Source organism: Suricata suricatta, chromosome 4 (genome assembly GCF_006229205.1).
Source record: "Suricata suricatta isolate VVHF042 chromosome 4, meerkat_22Aug2017_6uvM2_HiC, whole genome shotgun sequence".
Classification (NCBI taxonomy): domain Eukaryota; kingdom Metazoa; phylum Chordata; class Mammalia; order Carnivora; family Herpestidae; genus Suricata; species Suricata suricatta.
Genome location: NC_043703.1, coordinates 154,200,457 through 154,214,522, shown reverse-complemented (window position 1 = coordinate 154,214,522; position 14,066 = coordinate 154,200,457). Strand labels below are relative to the sequence as shown.

The following is a 14,066-nucleotide window of genomic DNA, read 5'->3' as shown; positions in this document are numbered from 1 at the left end:
TTGTTCTTGACAAAGGATGGGAGATGGCCTATGGTCATAGCTGTATAGGTCCAGGTAATAAACACATGCAGAGTCACCCTGTTATTTCCCTCCCGCTACCTGACGTTCCCGAAACCTAGACTGAAAGAGGAAAGGATGTATTCAGCACTACTACGGTCTCCATTTAGCTTTACCACTGACGAGTCTAATTGCTCAGATTCCTTCTCGGGGGTCAGTACTGAGACGCCTGATGAGGTGAGATGAATGACCAAGATCTGCAAACTACCCAACATTGCTACAACGTAACGGACAGAATCTAACATCACCATCACACACACATAAAAATAAAAACTGAAACCTGAAACAAGAGGACAAGCATGATGCTCACATACAAGCAACTCCCCAAGCACTCCTACAATGAAAAGGATTTAGTTTGCCACAGGCTTCCAATCAGCTTTTTCATGTCTTAGATATAAATTAATGTCCAAGAATTCCTTGCTATGAAGGAAAGTTCCTCACAATAAAAGCAGAGATACAAACAAACAGGATATGAATAATGAGAGACCTCGGTGAGACAGTGGGTAACGCAGGGAACAGAGGAATAGGTACATGTGCATCTCTGAAACAAGAGTGGAGGATACCATTTTATTTTAAAAGTTCCTGGTGGGGCGCCTGGGTGGTTCATGCAGTTAAGCGTCCAACTTCGGCTCAGGTCATGATCTCACAGTTCGTGAATTCGAGCCCTGCGTCGGGCTCTGTGCTGATAGCTCAGAGCCTGGAGCCTGTCTTTAGATTCTGTGTGTGTGTGTCTCTCTGACCCTCCCCTGCTCATGTTGTCTCTCTTTCTATCAAAAATAAGCTAAAAAAAAAAAAACATTAAAAAATAAATAAATAGAAGTTCCTGGAATTTAAATAAGAAAGCCAAAATAAATTTTAAAATTTGAAAGAGGGATGAGAAGGTAAAACTGAAGAAACTCCTAGATCATTTAACAAAAGATCAAAAAGTGGGAAAAAGAATAAAAGGGGTAGTAAACAAAGAAGAACGTGCAAAAAAATTGAGAAAGAAAGAGTTAAAAAAAAAAGGAAAGGAGTAAAAATAAAATTACCAAGGAAACTTATCAAAAAAAGAATATAAGGAAATTTCCCAACGATCTGAAAGACAAGAGTTTCCAGATTGGAACCCACCAACTAAATGAACAGCACAACAATGCATTTAGACTCACAATAAAACACACCCTTATGATATTTCAGAACATTAGAGATGAAGAGAAGGTACTGAAATATCCAGAAAGGAAAAAAGCCATATATAAAGTAGTGATTTAGAATGGCACAGGACTGACAACCCTGGGTGGAGAGGACAAGACGGATGTATTCAAAACTCACAAGGAAAAGACAATGATAAACCTCCAACTGCAGACACAGCCAACCCTGCATCAAGTTTAAGCGGGCAATTCTGGAATCGTTCTGACATGGGACAGTCTTCAAATAAAAATGCCTCCATGTAACCTTTGACAGGAAACTATTTTGTGCTCCATCAAAATGAGAGAATAAGGGAAGGAGAAGAGAAGAGATCCCAGAAATCCAATATGCAATATGCAAGAGAGAGGCGCCCCAAAGTCCCAGGATGGCAGTGGTGCAGAATACAGAACAATGAACTCACACCAAATGCGAGAGCAAAGACAAGTCCAAAAAGGAAACTTCAAAAGGAAGAGACAGGGAGAGAAGATGAGAAAAAGGGAAGGGAGTGAGATATCTTTGTAAAAAAGAGTTTTATATTTCTGTCAGAAGACTGAAGGAGATAAATGGGAAATGATCCAATCCTGGGAAAACAAAAAGTTGCAGAAAAAACAAATAGAATCATACCCAGCTCTGTAGAAACAACATTTACCTAACCTAACGATGAAAATACTGCCTTAACCGACAGAGTGGTAGACGTAGGCACAGGGAGAGGCAGACGTCCCCAGAAGTCCGTCCAGGACCCTGTAGCACTGCAGCAGGAGAACGCCGTGTTGGAGCAGGCAGGCAAAGACCGGAAGAAACCGTTATCTACCCAAGTGTCTCCCGCTAGAAGACAGGTAGTCAAGCGGGACGAACGGGAGGCAGCCAATAGCTGTTTATCGATCACAAGTCTTTCTGTTCCCTCAACTTTCCTTATGTGCACACATTGCTCTATAGTGAAAATGTAAGAGGAGATGAGGTCTCTTTGGACTCTTGATTTCGGACCAGCACCTCCCCTCCCCCACTCATTTGTTCCTCTCCATGACACGGGCTTTTCCAAGGAAGACCTGCTGACTTGTAGAGTTGCCTCACCGTCCACATTTATCTGTTTCCTTCATGGTGCTCTTGGACTTGCTCCCCTCTCCCCTGCATTTCCTGTAAAGCAGAAGCTCAGCTCAAGGCCTGTAGATTCAGAGTGAACAATTTTACTTCCTAACGCACCTCTCCAGGAGGCACGTAACACAGGCACTGTGAGACCACACGTGGCAGCCTGATGAAAGATGATGGCAGTCAGACTTGCACTTTATGAAGTGAACTCTCCCCTTTGAAATAACAAAAAAGATGCTAAAAATCTGCAAATAAAAAAATACATTTTACCATGCAAGTACCCTTTACCCCTGCAATCCTGCACCTGATTGCGGTACCATTAATGACTGCATGAACCAGTTATTTCACAATGGGACGCAAAATTGGTGATTTCTAGCATTCATTTCACAAAAAATAAGAATTTCCTTAGAAGGAAAAGAGAGAGGGAGCAGCATTAGTCACAATAGACAAGACACAAAAAAGATCCCAGTGTCCATCAATAGATGCATGAATCAAGAAAATGTGCTATTTATATATCCGCAGTGGAATACTATTCGGCCACAAAAATGAAGAAAATCCTGCCATTTATGACAACATGAATGAGATTTAAGTGAAATAAGTCAGACAAAGACAGACAAATACTGTAAGACAGTCTCACTTATATGTGGAATCTAAAAAAATACTAAAATAGTAACAACAAACTCCTAGAAAAAGATCAGATTTGTGGCTAGAGGAGACAGGAGTGGGTGGTGTGGGTACCGGATATAGGTGGTGGGAGGGATACACTGCCAGGCGTAAGAGACGTACACACAGGGGATGTAACGCACTAGGAGGGTGAGGCGGCGACATGGTCCCGTCACGGAACATTCTGGGCAACCAACTGAAACCCACCAAACCGCCGCTGCATGCCATATTTCAAAGTTGCTATGAGAGTAAAAGATCTCATCTCAAGGTAGAAAACGTTTTTATTTTTATTTATTTATTTTTGTATCTGCAGAAGATGAGGGATGTTAATAACTAGACAGACTGTGGTCGCTTTACAGTATCTGGATATCAAGTCATTACGTTCAACACCTCAAATTTATACAGTGCTGTGTATTAATCACAGCTCAGTAAAACTGAAAGAAAAATAAAGTGAAATAAAATTATTTATATTCATACAGTATTACTTAACACGATTACTGTAGGCCAAGGCCCAAGAACAAATACTTCCTAGAATACCGTAAGCCCATAAAAATGAAAAAAAAAAAAACTTCATGAGAAACACAACTGAAAACAGTATTTTTTGTTGTGGTGGTGGTATTTTTGTTTGTTCTTTAGTGGGTCATTTATCAGGGTTGACAAAATCACAGTGACCACTCAGACACTGCGGGAAAATAGAAGTTTATCTCTAGGCTACAGATTTGCGGATGATTCATTTTCTTCTACACGTTGTTTTACATTCCCCAAATTCTCCCTAACGAACACTCAGGGAAGCGGCATCTTCGTGTCCGCTGGAAGGACAAACGAGACAAGACTGACACGCTTGCTCGGGAGCCTCACCCGTATCCTCTCTGTGGAAGACACTCCAGTATGTCATAGCAAAGGGACAGCTGGTCACTCCGTTCGCAGTTGTAGATGCACTCGAGGGCGACTGCCATCAGCTGGTCCTGATCAGGAATGATTTTTTGCTGCAGCTGGAGAAAACAGAGCATGCTGTACTAACCGTCAGATTTATAGTCAGCTTTTCCATAGCCCAGTCCCACTGTCAACAGAATATTAAATAGTGCAATTAATCAGCCGCAAAAACAAATCTTGATTTTTCTTTAGCTTACAGACTTTGGGGTCTTCAATAATTCTAAATGAAATCACATTTTAATTACAGAATCAGCTAGAAAAGATAATTTGTACCCATAAGCTTTGCATCTGCTGAAAACAGATTCTTCAATTTATGACCCATTCAAGATAAAGTAGATAGAAGAAACATAGTGAATTAAAAAGGCAATTCATTAAAAACATTTCTAACCCTAAAGCCAAATTTTATGTGTTTCAATTACAAAAATATATAAAATTCCTTAACTAATATTCAGAGATGTTCGAACCTACTATTTTTCAGCACGCATCATGTATTAGTCATGTAACTAAACAGCACTGACGTTCTATTCAAAAGAAGTCACACTGTAATGCAGTAATATTCAAATTGCAGAGCAAAGCTCACTCTGCTGCAGAAAGAACGGCTACTTTGGGTCACTACCGTCTTCTATAGGATACACCCTTCCCATCGCAAACCAGACTCCCATTCTTGGAGTATCTTCTAGGATATGAAAGTACTGTAGCTGTGCCTTGTTTTTTTCATCTATACAAATGGATATTAACAACATCTTCAAAACATCACTGTTGTGAGGACTAGATAAATTAACATGTGAAGAACGCTTACATGATTACCACCAAAGAAGTAAAAACGGAAAGTTGAAACTATATTCTTAGAGCCCCATTCAATGACAAAATAAGTTTAGAGCCGGGGTACTCAATGACAAAATAATTTCCATAATAAGGACCTAGGGGTTTTCAGCATTTTAGCCGAAACTCACAAAACAGGTAAGAAAATGATGGAGAGAAGCTACCAAAGGCATCTTCTCACTGGAAAAATCACATCTTTGTGAAGAAGATGCATCTTTGGAAGAAGAGGCATCCAAGGCTACGAGGGAAGCACTGTTTCTGAAATAGCGCGGTGACAGGGTGCTACAGATTTCCTCCAGGTGCTGAGAAAAACATCCCACTAATTTGACAACGACATGTGACAGAATAATCCAAGGTTGCAAAGTGACAGACTGGTTAAATAGAGACAACAGGGCACGATATAAGTCATTATTATTTAGTTAATTAAAATTGGTAACTTCTCCTGATTTCTTACTGTGTGCCAGGTACTATTTCCATGTGCTGTGCATGCGTGAATCCTCCATTCCTCAAACCACCCTGTAAGGTTAATACTTGTTTTAGTTTGACTCTACATAAAGGGGAAGCTGAGGCGCCGAGAGGCCCTACACCTTGCTCAGGGCACAGAGCTGGCTGTGGTCAGGCCTGGAGTCAAATTCAGGCAACCGGCTGCAAAGCCTGGGCTGAGCAATACTGGCTCTCACAGCCCCTCAGGAAAATTTCAAAGGAAGAAAGGGAGAGACTGAGGAAAACTACAGTAATCAACAACTCCTAGAGGAAAATGAAAAAACAAACCAGTTTGAATGAAAAGGAATAACTGGAAAACCAACCGAAGCAGAAGCTAAACTCCTTGATGCTTCCCTTGAGTCCCTGCTTCCTGTCCTTCCCTCCCTGTGACTTTAAAGTATCAATGGACATTAAGGTCCATACTTGAACACATACGTTCAAAATCTCCTTTTGAGGAGTTGAACATGTTGAAAGCCCTTTCTCAGTCCTACAACATGAAAGGTAAAGAACCAGCCTCCTGCCTCCTGCCCAGGTCCTTCGTGGCCTGGTGCCAGCTCACCGTTCTGGCCCTATGAACCTCTATGCAAATTTTAGTTCACTCGAATTCAATTACTTGCCTTTATCTAATCCTGCTATTCGTCTGACTGTGTCTCCTTGTCTTAGGCTAGTCCTATCCGGAGCTTCTCAAAAACTTAGTCTTGCCCTATCTAAAACCTCCCTAATAATCCAGTTTTATCTCTGCTTGGCTGGGACTTCAACTGGACTTTCCCAGATTTATACAGCCTCTTACATGTGCTCAATACATGTTAGTCCAAAGACTCGATCCCCATTCTACTCTGATACATAAATTCTTTTCCCTCTTTATAGTCCTATTGGCATCTTTTTGTTTGCTTCCTGGGCCACTCAGCATATCCTTCCCTAATGCAATCTATTAGCGCATAAACCGTAATGATCACACTGTTAATACACTTCCCATTCGCCCTCTCTTCAGCTACTCACAAGACGTCTAATCGCATCGTGTAAAACACACTGCTCTCACGTCCATCATGCCTGCCCTGATATTTCAGGAGTGAGTATTACACCATCGTTTGCCCCACCTCAAGCCCCTTAAAAACTTTTTAAGAAGTCAGTGAGTCTTCCCCACCATGGGCAGTAGGTTATTCTCCATGCTACACCTTAAGATTATTCTTAAAATGTAGGAAAATTCTAATTTTATTTTAAAAAGAAGTCTTGAGTGGCTCAGTTGGTTAAGCATCCGACTTCACTTAGGTCATGATCTTGTGGTTCATGAGTTGGAGCCTTGAGTCAGGCTCTGTGCTGACAGCTAAGAGCTTGGAGTCTGCTTCGGATTCTGTGTCTCCCTTCCTCTCTGCTCCTCCCCCATTCCCACTCTCTCTATTTTTCTCAAAAATAAATAAACATTAAATGAATGAATGAATAAACAAATGACTTAAAATCACGCACGATAGGTAAGTAGATGAGGAACAGATGATAAGTCAGGATACCTGGAAAACCCCAGAGAATGAAGCAACACAAGAAATTAGTGAAGTGGCAGAATACAAAATGGACAGCTTTCATATATAAAACCAACCAACAGAGGAAGTGAAGGTAGGGAAAATTGGATTCATAATAGAAAAAAAGAAAATTAAATGTTTATGAATAAATTTAACAGAAATTGTGCACAAGCTACATGAAGAACATTTTTAAATATTCCTGAAAGGCAGTAATAAAAGATATGAACAAACAGAATGATCCTCGTTTTGAACAGGATGAATGAAGGTTATAGATACTGGTCTCTCGCTCTCTCTGCTCCTCCCTAGCTCATGTGTGTCCATGTGCACGAAATAAATAAATAAATGAAATAAACCTTCAAACTTAAGTAAATTATATTAGTCTTGCTCGATTAATTTATAAACTTAATATAATCACAGTAAATATACCCACAAGCTGTTTTATGGAATCAAACAAGCTGTACTAAAGTTCAGATGAAGAAACAAACTTTTATAAGAATAGATTAAAAAAAAAAAACTAGGGAGAAAAACAATAAAGACTACTACTACCCTCACCAGACTTTAAACTGATAAGAACAGATACTACACTTGATCTTAGCCAAAAGACCGAGAAGCGATACCCTCACCAGACTTTAAAAGCACACTATAAAATCTCTGTAATTAAAGCAGTGTAGTCCCAGGGTACAAACTAGTAACAACATGAAAACTCTAGAATTAGAACTAAATGGAAATGTGATGTAAGACAAAGGTGGCATCTCAAACCACTCGAGAAAAGACCAAAATTTTAATAAATGGTGCTGGGACAACTAAGTAGCCATCTGAGACAAGAAATTAGACCCTCAGGTCACCACACAAAAGCATGAACTCCAAGTAGATTACAGATCCACACATGAAAATAAAATCATACCAGTACTGGAAGAAAAGGAATGGATTCTTCTTTGACTTTGGAGGAGGAGAAGGCTTGCTCACCGTGACTCATAATACAGAGGCAAGAAAAGATGGCTCAATTTGACTACACATAAAAAAAAAATTCTGCCTGACAGAATCCACTAGAAACAAAGTCAAAAGAAAACCTGGAAGAAATATACACAATGCACACCAAAAAAAAGGGGTTAATTAAGCCAATGTATCTGAATGTCTACAAAAGTAAAGAACAAAGGAACAAAAATCCAAACGAAAAATGGGGGAAAGACAGGAATGGACAATTCACCAAAAAAAGAGATAATCCCCTCAAATATATGAAAATATTTCAAATTCACTCATAATTAAATGCAAATTAAAACACCCCTGCAATACCACTTTTTACCTACCAACATTAGCAAAAAATGTTAAAATATAGCAATGAATTCTGTCCACAAAGTTGTGGAGAAACAGGCATGGTTCTATACTGCTGGTAAGAATGTCAACTGGACTGATTACCCTCAAGAAAAATCTGGCAATACCAACACAACCCTTGCCTTTAAACTCAGGATGCCCATTCTAGAAACATAGCTTGAAGGTGTGCCAAAGACACAAAACCAGGGCTCAATTAAGCATTGGACTTCAGCTCAGGTCATGATCTCACAGTTTGTGGGTTTGAGCCCCACATCGGGGTCTGTGCTAACAGCTCAGAGCCTGGAGCCTGCTTTGGATTCTGTGTCTCCCTCTCTCTCTGGACCTCCCCTACTCATGCTCCATATCTATCTTTCAAAAATAAATAAAAGTGAAAGACATAAAGTCACATGGGAACAAGGTTATTCACTGTAGCATTGTTTGTGATTACAAAATACCAGAAATAATGGACAGCTAGTGAGCCTGAATGAATGAATTTTTAATTTTATTTTAATTTATATAGCCACACATGGCTAGAGGCTACCGTACTGGACTGCATGACAGAGGATGAACTTTTCCATTCCCTAAGGAGTGTGGGCCAAAAGTAGGCAAGCAGGAAACTGAAGACAAGAGTATAAAGCATCAAGTAGACTTCCTATTTATGCCACTGCTGGGGTACAGGGCCTAGGTCAGCACCCAGAGCTTCCAAACTCAGGCCCCAGGAGGGCTGCACTCTGGGAACATAGGATAACCAGAAAGGGGAAAGTCTTTCTGAAACGTCAAACAGTTTGATTCCCGATCAGACGAAAGTGACCTCATCACTAAGACAACAACAGGAGGGACAGCAAAACAGAAGTGGGAATTACTTGCAACATATAACAAGTGGTTTTCCAGCAGAATCACTGGAGAGACTGTCAAGTGCATATTCCAGACCCCTCCCCTCCCCCCAATTCAAATCTATTATACTTGGGTCGGGCTTAGAAAACTGTCATTTTTGTTTAAGGCCTGGGGCTCTTGGATGGCTCAGTCAGTTAAGCATCCAACTCTTGATCAGCTCAGGTCATGATCTCAGGGTTTGTGAGTTCAAGCCCCAGCATGAGGCTCTGTGCTGCCAGTGCAGAGCTTGCTTGGGATTCTCTCTTCCCTCTCTCTCTGCACCTCCCCTGCTCATGCTCGCTCTTGCTGTCACTCTCGCTCTCTCTCCCTCACTCTCACTCTCAAAATAAATAACAATCTTAAAAAATTTAAGTCCATAGTTCCCATACACAGATGCATTTTAAAAATGCTAGTAGACAGAGAACATGAGAAGGCAGACTATTTTATTCCCAAATCCCCTTCATCCAGACTTGCCCAAGTTTCTTCACAAAATCCACTTTCCAAAGAGCCATTCAAGCAAAGAACAACAGAGGCGTGCTCAAAATCAGGATGTTATAAAAGAGAAGAAGAGTTTGTGGCATATACTACAGTTAAAAGGACGAGTATATATTTGTATTATTGTTCCCAAATATCCGCTCCCTTCTTCCCAAGACAGCACTACGCCTCCTCGCCTTGTTAACATCGGGCTTGGCCACAGATGTGGCCTCCAGCCTGTGAAAGGTGACAGAAGGTCACGTGACGTACTTTGAGCTGAGCGCTAAGGGCCACTGTGTGGTTCTACCTTGTTCTTTTCGCCTGTGCCACAGCTTAGGAAAGGGGCCTGCTCTTCTGGCCACATCCTGGAATGAACAAGACGTGGGACACAGGAGAAGCCCAGCCACAGCCCATACGATGCTGGGCGAAATCAATGTCCGTCCTCACCTCCTCAGATTGAGTCATCATCGGCTCTCAGCATGGGTCCACTGCTCCGGTAAAGTCTGTGAGCCCGAGTTTAGGCCCAGCCAGCCTAAGCTCATAATAAAGCCCTTTGCTTTTGTATGCGTGACTCGGTCTCCCTGGCGGTTTCTGGTTTTTGGAGATGATAAAGAAATCTTGGGCATAATAATACCTATGGAAATTGTTTCTCAAAATCTGGTTTATGTTTGCTCAGACTACCCAAATTTTTCATTATACTTCCTGTCTCCTCTTAAGATCTTTAACATTCTTAAGTTAGACTCAATAATAACCATGGGTAGTCTTGTCTTTTCTTTACCAGTATGATCCTTTTTGTTCATTACCTACCACCATAAAGTCCACAGACAGCTGTTTCTATAGCCCTAGAAAATAGACCTAGTCCCTAGTTTCAATCTTATCCTACTTTGCTCTGAGCTCTTCAGTTGAAGAAGACTGGAAGAAGCTCACAGAAGCATACTTAATATTCCTAAATTGTTGAGTGACTATTTTATAAGTAGCATTTTTTAGATGTTATCTCCAATCTGTACAACTTTAAAAAGAGTTATCCCCATTATACAGATGAGGAAACTAAGAGTGGATAAATGTCTTGCATAAGATGCCTCTTCTAAAAAGTTATGGATCTTCAATTAAAATCCAAACTACATTTTCCCCTCTTTACATATTATTGCCCCAGCCCATTGATAAGACAGAGGTACGAAGATGAGGGCTCAACCAGAAAAAAGAGAAAGTAATCTATAATGATTGTATCTTGGCACAGGTACACAGACTCCACAGAGGTGCAGGGACTCTCCAGCATCCTGCCCTGGGGTCCACATTAACATCAGGATACAAAGATTAACATTTCAAAGCTGCTCAGTAAAAAAAACAAAAACAAAAACAGATTGAGTCATCATCTGTTACTGCGGCATAACTTAGCCCACGTGGACTGACATGGAAATCACTGCTCCTGTGATATTATCATAAATACTCCGCGTGTGACACGTGGCAGATCTCTTTGTAAAAGGCCAATAAAACAGAATCCGTGCTCCAAGCACAATCCTAATAAAGCAAACAAATGCAATCAAGTGATCTAATGCATCATATGAAACGCGGTTTTAATCACTCACTCAGCATCCGCCCTCACAGAACTTCCTGAGCGCCTGCTCTCTACGAGGCACTGACTCTCTGGCAACACACGGGTGCGTGAGTCACAGAGAACAGACACAGGAAACAAGGGGGGAAAGACAAACATGTGAACACGAAGGCAGTGGGACATGGCTCATTACGGTGGGGGCGGGGGGGAGACAAGACCTGTCACAGCACAGAGAAGTCACAGGTCCCCCAGCGGGGCCGATCTCAAACAGGCTCTTAAGGACAGGCAGGTGTCAGCAAAGGGAAAGGAAGGAAAGTGGACCAGCCCAAACACAGGAAACGGTCTATTAAGACATAAAGAGGCATGAGAGACCAAACAGGGCGAAGACAGGGTGAGAAGTTCAATGTGCGTGAACTGACACATTCACTCAGAGGGAAATGAGGCTAAAGAGGCAGACCGGAAACACCACAAAGCGCCCTCTAGAGGGCCTGAGTTTACCCTGTAGGCACCCGTGAGCCAAGGGAGGCTTCCCACAGGTCATGATCTGCAAACATGAGCAAAGTTCTCTTGTGGAAAGATAACACTGTTAGAGATGGAGAGGTTGGATCAGAAAGGAAGAGCCCGGCAACTCCACTGTTCTCTGCTTTAATGTTTTTATATTTCAACAGAAGCAAATGGTCGTAAGTTTTATTCAAAAGGCACATGCTAAATTGCCAAGTAAAAACAACAAAAAGCTGACGACATACAAAGGATTTACAAGACTCGGTAAGGAAGAAGTATCACAAACAAGATTACTAGGAAGAATTTAAAGTCACTTCCTTCTTCCTCATAAAACATTCATTTCCAATCCATCCTGCTTCTCACACAGTATTCTGCTGTCATAAGCAACCCACCCTTGGCTCAGTAAACCACCCCAAATTCAAAGCCAGCTTACTAAGTGGGAGCTGTTTATGAGGAGCTGGAAATAGATATATTTCAAAGAATATATATATATATTCCAAAGAATAGATATATTTCTGACAAACAGGCCTTTCGGAAACCAAAAAATGTGTTAGGTTAGCTGAGCAATGATTTCCATTTTGATCTTGATGATACGGTTTAAGACCATGCACTTCAGGAGACTTCAAATTGCGATAAAGGTTAGCTGAAGGAAGTACACTCGATTCGAATTCAGGATTGGAAAAGGCCTTCAGTGGCCTCTGCTGGAAACCCAGTCCAACGCTTTGAATCTCACTACAAAGTCAGAGCCTTCGAGGGCCTGTGCCATCAAGCTTGAGCCGCTGCCAATAGAAGGGGACCCACTACCTCCTGAAACAGCGTATTTAATCTATGGCTAAATTAAGGAGGTTATTTACTTTACTAAAGCATGCTGCACTTAACAAAATGACTTGTGAGTGTGACCAGCGATTTGAATTCTGTAGCAGGACAGCTATGAACACAGCTGACCCTTGAACTTCGTGGGCCCACATGCACGCCGATTGTTTCTTTATAAATACAGCACAGGACTGTAAATGTATTTTCTCATCTTAATGATTTTCTTCATGACATTTTCTTTTCTCTAGCTTACTTTCTTGTGAAGATATAGTACACAACACATGTAACATTCAAAACGTGTTAATAGGCTATTTATGTTATGGTAAGGTCAAGAATAGGCTACCGATAGTTGAAGTTCTTAGAGAGTCAAAAATTATACATGGATTTTCACCGAAATGGGGGGAGGGGAGTGGTGCCTCTAAACGCTACGTTGTTTGAGAGCCAACTATATAGCAGTCTTAAGCAAAAATAAGAGTTCTTATGAATGATCATAGTTCCTTATGAGATCCTACAGATTTTCATTAATATTTTGAAGGTCCTAAAAAGCAAAAATCTTTTCTTCTCCTGGTGTTAGGGCAAAGCACACTGGTTAAGAACACAGCTGTGAACTTAGAATACGTATGCGTGAACCCAGGGTCCACTCCAAACAGTGTAACCCTGGACAACTACCTAACCACACTAGATCGCAATTTTCTTTCCCTCCAATATTAGTAAAAAACACCTACCTTGTAGGGTTGCTATAAGGATTAAGGCAGTTGTACAGTGCTTGTCTATAGTAAGAATTCACTAGCTTCAACTATTAGTTTTTTTGGTATTCATATCTACATATATAATCGACATAATAGAAAGTCAACAAGCTTCTGAGTAAATAAATCAAAATATATCAACTTCCAAAAAATTACTGGACTGACTTGCTGAAACACTTTTAAGGAAAAACATGACAATCATGTCCTTGCCTGTTTAAAGTGAAGTTAGTCGCAAAGCCTCCTATAACAAACTGACAAACAAGACATAATCGTGCAGAGGTTTTTAAGAAGTTAGCATTTCTACTTACATCCGGTTTGGAATGCTGAAATATCTTCAGGGGAAATTGTAAGTCCCCTTTAGCTAACGTCACTAAATATTCTTTTAATAGCTCGTTAGCCACACCAGGGGACTGTTTCTCACAACGATGAAGAAAGGGCACCATCCACTGGTAGGCACTTCTCACGTACTTGTCCTCGGAACACTGAAAATACAATGAACCAAAACACACACACAGTAAACACCTGATTACACCAGACAACAGGTTCTAATGCTCACAGATAATGAGACTGATGTCAAAGAGTGCAAGGCCAACACTTCCTCAAAAGGACACTCCGGTCCACCTCTCCCAGCAGCCTGAGAGGCAGCAGGAGAATGGGCTTCGGCCTGGGGCTGGGAGAGGGCTGCACTTGGGGCCCCCCCTTCAGGACCAGGGCTGCTCTGGCTCCCTCACAGCCCGCGCCCAGCTCTGGAAGATAGACGTGTTACTATTACTGCTCCAACGTGAGGTCTCCCAGAGTAAAGAGAGGTTCTACCCCAGAAGTATGTGTGTCCGTGCACGTGCATGGAGAGAGGGAGGGAGGGAGAGAGAGAAAGAGAAAGAAAAAGAGAGAGTAAGAGAGAGAGGGAGAGAGAGACCACAGATGGGAAGAGAAAACAGAAAAAAGCAAAGAGAGGAGCACAGAACAGCCCTCGGAGGAGGGGCACCTGGCTCAGCTGACTGAGAGTCTACCTCTTGTCTTCAGCTCAGATCTGATCTCACGGCTCATGGACTCAAGCCCCACGCTGGGCGCTGAGCG

The 14,066-nt window shown here is 41.5% G+C and overlaps 1 protein-coding gene and 1 pseudogene across 6 annotated transcripts in view; both read right to left on the bottom strand.

Annotated features, from left to right (window-relative positions):
• Positions 1-14,066, bottom strand: part of NBAS (neuroblastoma amplified sequence) — a 315,339-nt gene that overhangs the window by 177,065 nt on the left and 124,208 nt on the right. For all 6 annotated transcript variants that reach the window (XM_029938273.1, XM_029938274.1, XM_029938276.1 and 3 more), the window contains 2 exons: positions 13,298-13,471; positions 3,826-3,959 (listed from right to left, as the gene is read on the bottom strand). In XM_029938273.1, coding sequence (XP_029794133.1) covers positions 3,826-3,959; positions 13,298-13,471 — 308 coding nt within the window. The remainder of the gene's footprint in view (positions 1-3,825; positions 3,960-13,297; positions 13,472-14,066) is intronic.
• Positions 7,229-7,334, bottom strand: LOC115291003 (annotated as a pseudogene).